This window comes from Tiliqua scincoides, chromosome 5 (assembly GCF_035046505.1).
Source record: "Tiliqua scincoides isolate rTilSci1 chromosome 5, rTilSci1.hap2, whole genome shotgun sequence".
In the NCBI taxonomy this organism is placed as follows: Eukaryota; Metazoa; Chordata; class Lepidosauria; order Squamata; family Scincidae; genus Tiliqua; species Tiliqua scincoides.
The window spans coordinates 109,390,683-109,402,239 of NC_089825.1; the positions used below are offsets into that span (position 1 = coordinate 109,390,683).

Genomic DNA, 11,557 nt, shown 5'->3' on the forward strand with positions numbered 1-11,557 from the left:
GAAAACCAATGGGTAAGGAAGAGATAAGAACCCTTTTCTCACCCCAAAATTCTCCACTACAAATGGCATCATCCCAGTTGTGATTTCTTCAAAGGAGAAGCATGGGCCAGGTTTACATGTTGGAGGAAAAGGGAGAACTTGGAGTTCCCCTCTTGGACAATGCTGTGCTTGAGGCAAGTGATGCATTATTTTCCTCTGACAGATATGCCACAGATATGCAGTTAATTATTTGTTGGAAAGAGGCTAGGAGGAGAAGAATTAGTAGCATGCTCTCAGGTTCTTATAATGAACTTACCAAATTCAGTGGAGACAGCCTCTAGCTAAAGTTCAGATACATTCATTAAAAATATATCCATCAGTAGCCATTACAAGTCCCCAAACCCATATTTCAGGCTGCAGTTCAATCCACACATTCCTGGGAGTAAGCCCCATCAACTAGAATGAGACTTACTCCTGAGTAGACTTGGGCTAACAGAGGTAGAAAACAAATCTCTGTGGGCCCAATCCAATCTAACTTTCTAGCACCAGTGCTGCCACAATGCAGCTCCGAGGTAAAGGAACAAATGTTCCCAGACCTTGAGGAGGCCTCTTTGACTGCCTCCCCATCACAGGATGCAGTGCATGCCCCATTGGCACAGCTGCACCGGCACTGAAAAATTGAATGGGATGGGGCCCAAAGTCATCTGGAATGCGTAAGCATTGTGTACTTGTTACAGTATGTATCTCTGTCAAGTTCTGGGGAGTGTAATAATTCATTTCATTTAAACGGCACCATGTAGAGTCCAATTCTATTCTTATCCCCCCCCCCCCCACTGGTGCAGCCACGCCAAAAATGGGCACACTGTTTCCAGTAGGGGAGGACAAATCAGGAGGCTTCAGAGGCAAAAGGAGTTTAAATCCCCTGACACTTTTGTAAGCCTCCTGCACCTCAGTGGGTTTCCTCAGACTAGCAATTTCACTAGTGGAAGTTTAGGGAGAAGGAGGTGGGGAGGCTGAAGAAAAGGGGGATAGGATCCAGTGCATGCCCCCCACAGCCTCCCTGCCTCCCTTTAATACAGTATGTGGTCCTAGAACTGGAATTTTCCTTACCTTGATATATTGATGATGCAATGGTAAGAGGATTTTCTGGGACATGGCAGAGTAAGGGCTATTTGCCCCAAGGGGGGAGAGATAAAATAAGTATAAAGAATAAACACTGTTTCATCTGAATCTGTTATTCAAACAAATCTAGAATCTGTTAACTTTAAAGTTAAAAACAAATATTAGGAGATCCAATCACAACTCTCTTCCAAAAAGTGTATCTTGGGGGAAAAAAATGTTCTGTGTTATATTTAGCTTTATCTGTGCATCCAAATTTTGTCTCTGGTTGTAACACTGGAGTTACCCCTGCCCTGATACAACACTGTTACAATCAGAAGGGAAGATGATGTGCTTAAAAATACTTAATGTGCGGTGGTTGGAGAAAAGCATTTTTAGTGTCAGCAGGGAATGGAGTTCAGGTGCGGAGGTAGGCTAACCCCCCACCGAATTCCATTATAATGGAATTGGATCAGATATTCCCATAGTCCTGGGAACTGGAGTTTATGAAAGCGAATGTTTCTTCTTGAAAAGTTAAAGGTATATAAATTCTGTGAGTTTCTGAGAGTTCATTAGGAGGAAGAAGCTGGAAAGAGAGAGAGAAAGCAAAGAATGGAAGGCAGCGCAAATGCTTTCTAGGGATTGAAAAAAAAAGAACTGCTGTTGTGCTTTGACTGTTGTCATGCTTGTATTTGTGTGGCTAAACCCTCTATTCCATGTGCCACCTTTTGACAAATATTCCATTTAATATTCCCTCACAGATGGAGCCCCTACATCAGATGGTGCAGAATGGCACAGATGTTACTGAATGAATGAATGAATGAATAAACCTTCATTAGGCATAGATAGAGAAATCATAAAATCAAACATAATTAGTCCTAGTCCCGTTTATCAAAAACGGAGTTAAGATACTAAATTACTAATAAAACATTTACAGTTCAACATAAAATATCAACATTTTGACAAATTACATTAAGAAGGCTTGGAAGTCACCAAAAGTAAAAATTTAGAAATTCCCTCTAGCACATCTGGTGAGCAGTCATTTAGGAGACACTTCAGTTTTGCCTCATCCGAAAGCCCATTCATTTTGCCGAGAAGTGGAGTCATGTAAGTGTGGCGGGATCTAGTGTGCCGAGGACAATAAAAAAGAATGTGTATGATTGATTCAACGTTTCCCAAATTACAAGGGCAGAGGCGTTCTTTATATGGTATTTGCCTATATCTACCTTCTGTGACCTTGGATGGAAACACATTGAATCTTGCCAAAGAGATTGCACGACGTTCAGAGGGGTTGATCAGAATACTCAGATAAGGAGCCATTTGCCCATACTTTAGCGGAATAGAGAAATTAAGAGGGGAGCAAATTCTAGAAGCAAGTTCAAAGAGGTTTTGTGCCTCAATGTCTAGCATTCTTTGCTTTACCCTTTGATAAACTTCAGGGAATGGATAGAAACTTAAAAAATCCAATGAAAAACCAATTGATTCGATTTTTGATTTAATTTGGCTATACCATTTAGAAGAACCAGACTCAGATAGCATTCTGGATAGGAGACTGCCTGGTTTCACGTTATAATGTAATAGGAGCCAATAGCATATGGTTAAAAGCCATGCTCTTGATACTAAGAGCGATTGTCCGGTCTCCAAACATAATGCAGAGTATGGTACAGATTTAGGTAAACCCAGGATAGCCCTCAAAAATTTAGCTTGGATACTCTCAAGGGTGTGATTTATAGAGCTAATCCAGATAGGGCACCCGTACAGGAGCTGTGCCGATACCTTGGCGTTAAATACCTTGAGAGCAGCTGGTATATAACGATTGCCCTGACTAAAAAAGAATCGATTGGTGCTCTGCAAAGTGACATGGGCCAAGTTGGTAACCAATTTTTGATGAGTACCCCAGCAAAGATTGTAATGGAAGTGAATTCCAAGGTATTTAAAGCTTTTGACCTGTTCCAGTTTCTCCCCTCCGATAGACCAAGTACCTGGGCTCCATGATTTTGAAAAGACCATAACTTTGGTTTTCTGAGAGTTCAGTTCAAGTTTGTTACATTTCAGATAGTCAGAAGTTCTATTTAAAAGTCGCTTAAGTCCAATAGGTGTACAGGATACTAGCACTGCATCATCTGCATAAAGCAATGCTGGAATATGCATTGAACCTAGTTTGGAAAAATGTCCATCTATCTGAAGCAAAAAGGGGGTAAAATCGTGCAGAAAAAGATTAAAAAGAGTGGGTGCTAAAATGCACCCCTGTTTCACTCCCCTTTCAACCTGAATTTTGGGGGTCAATTTCCCCGAAGATGTAATTTTAATTTGGCAGGTGGTGCCTGTATAAAGCTTCTGAATAAGAGTTAGAAGTCTAGGGTCTATATTGAGTTTAACTAGTTTGTCCCATAGCAGCGATCTATTAACGGAGTCAAAGGCTCCTTTAAGATCCAGAAAAGCAACATATAATTTTTGATTTTTTAGCCTTGTGTACTTGTCAATCAGATGAGCTAAAACAGCACAGTGATCAATTGGTGAAGATCCTTTTCGAAATCCTATCTGATCCCACCCTGGTTGGCCCAGATCTTCCATCCAGGATAGCAGCTTGTTTAAAAGATGTTTTGCATAAAGTTTTCCCCCCACTGATAAAAGGCTTATAGGTCTAAAATTGGAGGGATCACGATGGTCGCCTTTTTTGTAAATAGGCACTATAGTAGCATTTGTCCATTCAGCTGGTATTATACCTGTTTGGTCCACCACTGTGAATAATGAGGATAGAATAGGGGCCCACCATTCGGGGTCCACTTTCAGGATCTCTGACAATACCAAATCTGGCCCAGGAGCTTTCCCTTGTTTACTTTGAGAGACTAGCTCTATAATTTCTTCAGTGGATACAGGAGGCCATGGGGTGGTTGCTGAAGGATTTAAAGTAAAAGATGCTAAGCCACTTTCACCCTCTTGGCAATATAAGGTGGAGAAAAAGCGGCACCACTCTTGTGGGGAGATGACCATCTGAGAGCGAGGTGCAGTTTTCTGAGCAGAATTGGTGATTATACCCCAAAATTGCTTAGAATTTTTATGTTCTATGGCGGCTAGTAGTTTATACCACAAGCGGGAAGCATAATTATGTCGCTTTTCTTGGATCAGTTGTTTCAGCTGCTTCTTTAGAATAAAATATGTATCGGGAATTTGAATAGCCCCTGAATAGCGGTATTGCTGGTAAACGGATCTAATCTGATTTTTGAGATCCATACAATCCCTATCAAACCAAGGGGATATTGTTTGGGATCCCTCCCCTATACCACCTTTAGCAGAGGGTATACTAGTGTAGGAGACTAAAGTGGATGAAACCCTAGAGATTAATAACTCATATATCTTAATTAGTTCTATCGGATCTGACTCATCTAAAAGTTGGATTCTATAGCTCTTGTACGGCTCCGTGTAGAGCAGTTTGCTCATTTTCTGATTAATTGTAGTATTCCACATGATTTTAGGCCTAATTTCATATTCATTTTCAAGCTCTACATCAGGGGTGGAGTACTGGAAAGAACCTAAATCTAGCTTGAGTATTAAAGGAAAATGGTCACTCATTCCTAGATCATCAACCAAAAAAATCAATAACATTGACCTTGAGGTGAAGTGGAACCAAGAAATAATCTATAACACTGGAACCAATGGCTGAAGCATAAGTGAATTCACCTGAATTGGGGAAATCTACAAGGCCATTTAACCATATCGTATTAAAATTGACACAGAATCTGGCCAAATAGAGGCCAGCTGCATTTGTTTTATTATCTTTGGAAAATCTTTCTAAAGAAAATAAATCAAGGAGAGATGAATCAGGATCTAAGTTTGCGGCAGTACTGAGCAACGGCTCTGAATTTCCAACCCTGGCGTTGAAATCGTCACCGATAAGACAATGGCATGAAGGAAATTCCATGTCTAACTCTGTGACAATTTTACAGAAGGTGCTCCAATTCTGGGATAATAATTGGTTGTTCAAGCCAGGAGGAAGATAAACATTTACAATTATTAACTGAAGATTGTTAAGAATAAGCTTGACTGCATGACATAATTTGCTAGTTGTCTTGGTGACCACCAGTTCTGAATTTAGCTGGGAAGAGACAAAAATTGTCATCCCCACTTGCAAACGCCCCTTGGAGCTTATTCTATAAGCTGGAATGTTGTAGGTATTAAAACCTTGAAGGTGTAAAGGAATTTGAGACCAGGTTTCCTGCAAAAGGATTACGTGAAAATCACATAAATATCTCTGGAAAGTCTCATCATTAACCTTGCTATGCCATCCCACAATATTCCAAGAAAGAAGTTTTAAATATGTCCTTGATGTGAGATCAGGTGTTGCAGATGTAAGTCAATCTGATGGGAGAGCTTGAATGTCTTCCTCTCCACGTCCCAAAGAAATAAGCTTCTGTGTTTTAGACGGTTGAACAGCAGATGGTCGGTGGGGAACGTTAGAGTTCGACTGAGCAGTCCTTGTTCCAATAGCAGTTGAGGTCATGGTCATCTGTCCATCCATAGAGTCTTTAAGTTGGACTCTAATCTTATCCAAATTATCAATAACTTTGGCTTGCTCTCCAGCAGACAAATTTTTAAAGGCCTCCAAAACCTCTGAGGAAAGAGATCCCTCCTCAGCCTCCAGTTGGAACAAAAGTTCTCTAAAATCTAGGTCTTCTTCACCAGTATTGTCTTGGGTGCGTATAGTTTCCAGTCTCATATTACTTCCATTGACCACGCTGGATTTCTGGAGAGCAGCGCTAACGCCAGATGATTGTAAATAAGCTGTTGGTTGTTCTATGTTGGGTGCCTTACCAGCAGTGTTTATTGGCTCCCCAAAGAGTTCAGCAGGAGGGGATGTTTGTTCAACTGTTTCTCCTCCACCTTCTTGTGTAGAGGCCAGTAGAAGTACCAAGTCCTGAGAGTCATCCAGCTCTGCCAATTCTCTCTCAGAGGGGGGAGCTGTATCCATGTCCTCCACATGGCAAACCTGACTTGAATGGACCATAGCCTCTACTGCCACTGTGGGAAGTACCCTAGGCGTTCTGGGCGTTAGCCTTGCCAAGGATTCCTCGAGGGAGGCTGTCATCTCTTCCAATTCATTTATGGCTGTATTCAGAGGGTTTTCCAAAATATCTTGTGGATTTTTAGCACTGCTCCTCTGTGAATCATTAGCAGCACAAGTCCAGGGCAGATTTTTCAAAGTATTTTGAGAGTTAACTACATAGCTCTCCAGCGGGTCATTAGCAGCAGCAGTCGTAGGCTCCACGCCAAGCCTCTCAAACCTTGACCTTGGAATGATAACAGCTGGAGGAGCTGCAGATAAGTGTTTAGAAGGCAGCATTGGTGGCCGGCTTATATCTGTAAAAACTCTCATTGCTCTTATTTCATAGGAGTTCAGAAAACCCTGCATTCTGAAAAGCATCAGGGGGATGGTCGGGCTTGCAAATTCCAGCCTCAATTTTGTTCTATCTGGAGGGGCAGCCAATCGCTGGTAATATTTTAAATCAATACATCTGGGTTCCGATCTAAGTAATCTAGCCAGCGAATCCACAATTTTAAATTTATTTAGCCATTTACCAACATTATACACATTCTTTTTGAGTTCAAGGGTCACCTGTTTCACTAGAAGATGCTGAGATACAGATGGATTCTCTATCTTCTCCATGTTCTCCTTTCTCTTCCCCCACTCTTAGGCTTGGGAGTTAAGCTTTTTTGCCTTTTATGCCTCTCGGCTTTAGGAGTGAAGCTTTTATGCCTCCCATGTGTCTGCTGTTGCGGTGGCTGGGGGTCAACAAAATGTTTACAAAACAATTCTCGGAGGGAGTTAACTGACTCCTGGAGGGTGCTAACACGGGAGGCTATACATTTTATTTCTTGAAAGAAAATCAAGGCGGTCCTCCCTGATATCACACACTGCTCCGCCATAAGAGGCAACAAGGGACTGTTAGGTGGAAACATACCCTCCTTACCCTCCTTTGAGTTCTGAAGTTTGTCCGCGTCAGTGTTATCTTCCAGGAGGCAGTCGGTAAGAATAGTATTTTCCTTTGTTGGAGAGGAGGGTGTAGAAGCTGTGTTGTGTCTCCCAGCTTGCAGAGATCTTTCATAAACAGGTTCAGAGGCATTCTCGCAGCACTCCCCATTTTCCTTTCCAACAGCAGAAGGTGATGATTCCAATACAGAGAATTTGTTTGTAGAAGCAGGGATGCAAGTCTCAATTGCTGTCTCAGTCCAGCCTGATAAATCCTCTAAGCAGAGATGCTTGGCAGCTTTCGTTGGAGAGCCCCGACCCGGGGAAACTCTTTGGCGTTTCTTTTTCCTCCCCATGATTCTTTATCTGTTGAATTCCCCAGCAGTCAGAATCCAATCCAAAGCAATCCAAAGCTTGTCGATTATAAAATCAAGTAAAAAATAGCAGAGCCACAAGAGGGAACCTTGTCAATAAAAGAAAATTAGGTATGCTGAGAAAGTGGACCAAAAACTAGCACACAGATGTTGTTTTAGGAGCACTCCAACAAAAGAGCTGTTAGCCAGAAGCCCTGTTACTGAATTTATACTCCTGGGGCTCTCCAGTGACCCAGACGTCCAACTCATTCTCTTTGGTCTCTTTCTCCTTTGCTACTTGATGGCCCTAGGTGGAAACACTCTCATTCTTCTCATCACCGCTTTGGACAGCAGACTGCACAACCCCATGTATTTCTTTCTGGGTAATCTCTCTGTCGTGGACATTGGGTTCACATCTTCCACTGTTCCCAAGATGCTGATAAGTTATCTCTCTCAGGACAAGCGAATCTCCCTTGCTGGTTCCTTCTCCAAAATGTATTTCTTCATCTCCTTTGGTGGCGTTGAATGCCTCCTGCTGGGTGTGATGGCATATGACCGGTATGCTGCCATTTGCCACCCACTGCACTATGGTGTATTCATGAACCCCAAAACGTGTGTGTGGCTGGCAGCATCTGCCTGGATTCTGGGCTTGGTTAACTCTGGTGTGCACTCTGGCATGATGTCCCTTTTGTCATTCTGCCGGGACAATGTCATCCGACACTTCTTTTGTGACGTCCCACCCCTGTTTCAGCTCTCCTGTTCTGACACTCAGGCCAATCAAATTGCGACCTTTGTGGTGGGTGGAGGTGTGATCATGTGTTCATTTCTGGTTACTCGGGTGTCGTACATCTATATAGTTTCGGCCATTGTCAGGATCTGCACCAAGGAAGGGCGTCTCAAGGCATTTTCTACCTGTGCTTCTCACCTAACTGTGGTCAACATCTACTTTGGCACCATCATCTTCACATACATCCGTCCCAACTCCACATACTCCCAGGAGCAGGATCGGATTTTGTCTGTGCTATACGGGATTCTCACACCAATGCTTAATCCAATCATCTATAGCTTGAGAAACAAGGATGTGCAAGGGGCACTCCGGAAAGCCATGGGTAGGGCATAAAACTACATTCACAGAATCCAAATGATTGCGGGTTTTCTGCTTCAATATTGTGAAGCCAAGACTCCGTTCTCTATATTAGCTATATTAAATATGCTTCTGCCTGCCTTGCGGAACTTTCAGTTTTCACTCTTGGAGCAGAGGATGTTTGTGATACAATCCACTTTTGAAAGTGTCCCACATTTCAGAAATAAATCACAAAGTGGTTTGGAATGAAATTGCTGTTTGAGAAAAAGATGTCCAAATCAGGACGTTTCCTCGGTCCCCTTCCTCAACCAAGTCCCTTGTGCTTATTGAATTTGTGAGCTCCTCAGAGCAAGGACTTCTCTTCTAATGTAAAGTACCATGCACATTGATGGTGCTATATTTTTATTATTAATAATAATAATTACATCCCACTGGGTGCAAGAAGTTATCAATTTCTCTGGAGTACAGACACTGTCTTTAATTTTGAATCTACAGAGGGTGGAATGGTTAAGACCTGTCTGATTTACACTCAGCACAGGTTCTTCTCCTGGAATTTATAGCTGAATCCAGTGACCTTGATGTAGGTAAGAACGTAAAAACAGCCCCACTGGATCAGGCCATAGGCCCATCTAGTCCAGCTTCCTGTATCTCACAGCAGCCCACCACATGCCCCAGGGAGCACACCAGATAACAAGAGAACTGCATCCTGGTGCCCTCCCTTGCATCTGACATTCTGACATAGCCCATTTCTAAAATCAGGAGGTTGTACATGCACATCATGGCTTGTAACCTGTAATGGATTTTTCCTCCAGAAACTTGTCTTTTAAAGGCATCCAGGCCAGTCGCCATCACCACATCCTGTGGCAAGGAGTTCCACAGACCAACCACATGCCGAGTAAAGAAATATTTTCTTTTGTCTGTTCTGACTCTCCCAACACTCAATTTTAGCGGATGTCCCCTGGTTCTGGTGTTATATGAGAGTGTAAAGAGCATCTCTCTATCCACTCTGTCCATCCCTTGCATCATTTTGAATGTCTCAATCATGTCCCCCATCAGACGTCTCTTTTCTAGGCTGAAGAGACCCAAACGCCATAGCCTTTCCTCATAAGGAAGGTGCCCCAGCCCCGTAATCATCTTAGTTGCTCTCTTTTGCACCTTTTCCATTTCCACTATGTCTTTTTGAGATGCGGTGACCAGAACTGGACACAATACTCCAGGTGTGGCTTTACCATAGATTTGTACAACGGCATTATAATATGAGCCGTTTTGTTCTCAATACCTTTTCTAATGATCCCAAGCATAGCATTGGCCTTCTTCACTGCCACCGCACATTGAGTTGACACTTTCATCGACCTGTCCACCACCACCCCAAGATCTCTCTCCTGATCTGTCACAGACAGCTCAGAACCCATCAGCCTATATGTGAAGTTTTGATTTTTTGCCCCAATGTGCATGACTTTACACTTTCTGACAATAATACACTAACTGACAATAATACTTACTGGTAATGCTGAATCTTGCCATTTCTAAGCTGCAGCTCTTGAATGGGAAGAGGACATTGTGGTTTAGAATGCTGGTTTGCCAGACATGGGGCAGGAATTGTCTTAATGGGATGGAGGGCAGTAGAATTAGAGCTGTGATAGAATTGCCAAATTTCAGACTGAAAGTAACAATGATAAAAATATGGCATTTCTTTTTTTAATGCACTATGTGGAAATATTCAACATTTAAAAATTGTGTTCAGCCTCATTGTTTCCTCTGGCTTTCACTGCTCAGTCACTCTCTTCTTTGGCCTAACTACATGATTCACACAGGCGATCTTACCCAGTCAGGGATCACATTTGTATGGGACAATGCTGCAGTACTACATAGTAAATCACAGCTGTGAATGCAATTGGAGTGAAGCAAGCAGACTTGCTGCCTGAAACCTTGCAAATCTGTCTTGTCAGAATTGGCATTGACACCCGCCTCTAGTTTACATGCCAGCTGAAACTCCACCCAATTTTGTCCCCCCTTTCTTGCTTGCAGGTGTGTTAGCAGGTGCATACCCTCCTGCCACCACTAACTCCTTCTTGTCCACCTGGCTGCTTTTGCTGAAAGGGGAGGAGAGCGCAGTGCAGTGATTCAGGAACATCCTAACACTACTGTCATCTTACTTTCATCTTGCCACCTCCCACTTGAACCTGCCCAGCCGCATTCAAACACACTGACAGTACAATCCTAAGGGCCGTTTACACCACTGGAATGAGTGTTCCAACAGCATAGTTTTATGGCTGCTGCAACCATGCCAGTGCCAAAGCCTCAAGTCATGAGTGGCTGGGTTTGTGTAAAAACAAGGACTTGACACCCACTGCCACTAGTAAGTTTGTGTAAGGGTTAGGAGGATTGAAGGGAGGGTGGAATGGGGTGGGGTGGGCAGAACAGGAAGGTGACAGGGTGAGGAAGAGGACAGATTGGGTCCAGAGAGGGGGTGGGTTTGGCACCCACAAAAACCAAACCCACTTCCCCAACTATGGAGCTAACGCAGGTTCAAGTTGACCCATGGCAGCTGTTGGGGCATCCCCTGGGGCAAGGGAACAAGTATTCCCTTACCCCAAGGAGGCCCCAACAAGCCAAAATGCCCCTGCAGCATACAGTAGAAGTCGTGTTGGCAAACTGTGTTGTCACTAGGGAGTTATGGAGTAGACCAAAGAGTCCTAGAGGCAACTGGAAGCCCTTCCCAGAGGTAAATAAAACTGTAGGGGCCTTCCCCTGGAGGGGCCTGGAACAGGCTTGTTCCTCCCCAGGGAAGCCTCAGATTGGCTGGAGGGAGAGGGGTCTCCAGCACCCTTGTCCTCTTCCCTAGCAGAGCTGCCAAATCTGGCCTAAGAGCAGGAGCTGTTGACCTCACAGCTCCCTGCTTCACTCTGACTGCCTCTCATCCCTGGCCTCCCTGTTTTATGGAGCAAGCCTGCCCCCTTTGGCCCCGCCCCTTCCTCCAGGTGGGGCAGAAAAGGCCTTTCCTGTTCCTGGCTTGTTTCCTTCTGTGTTCCTTGTTTGCCCTGCCAGCCCTTTCTGGCTGGCTGAGGTGAGCCA

The 11,557-nt window shown here is 43.6% G+C and overlaps 1 protein-coding gene across 1 annotated transcript; it reads left to right on the forward strand.

The window, feature by feature from the left end:
- Positions 1 to 4,672: 4,672 nt before the first annotated feature.
- On the forward strand, positions 4,673 to 8,518 carry LOC136653089 (olfactory receptor 5AR1-like; the record flags this gene model as incomplete). The annotated part of the gene is made up of 2 exons (XM_066630014.1): positions 4,673 to 4,698; positions 7,579 to 8,518. Coding segments are annotated over 2 exons (966 nt in total), but the record flags the coding sequence as incomplete, so codon positions are not given.
- Between the last annotated feature and the right edge of the window lie 3,039 nt (positions 8,519 to 11,557).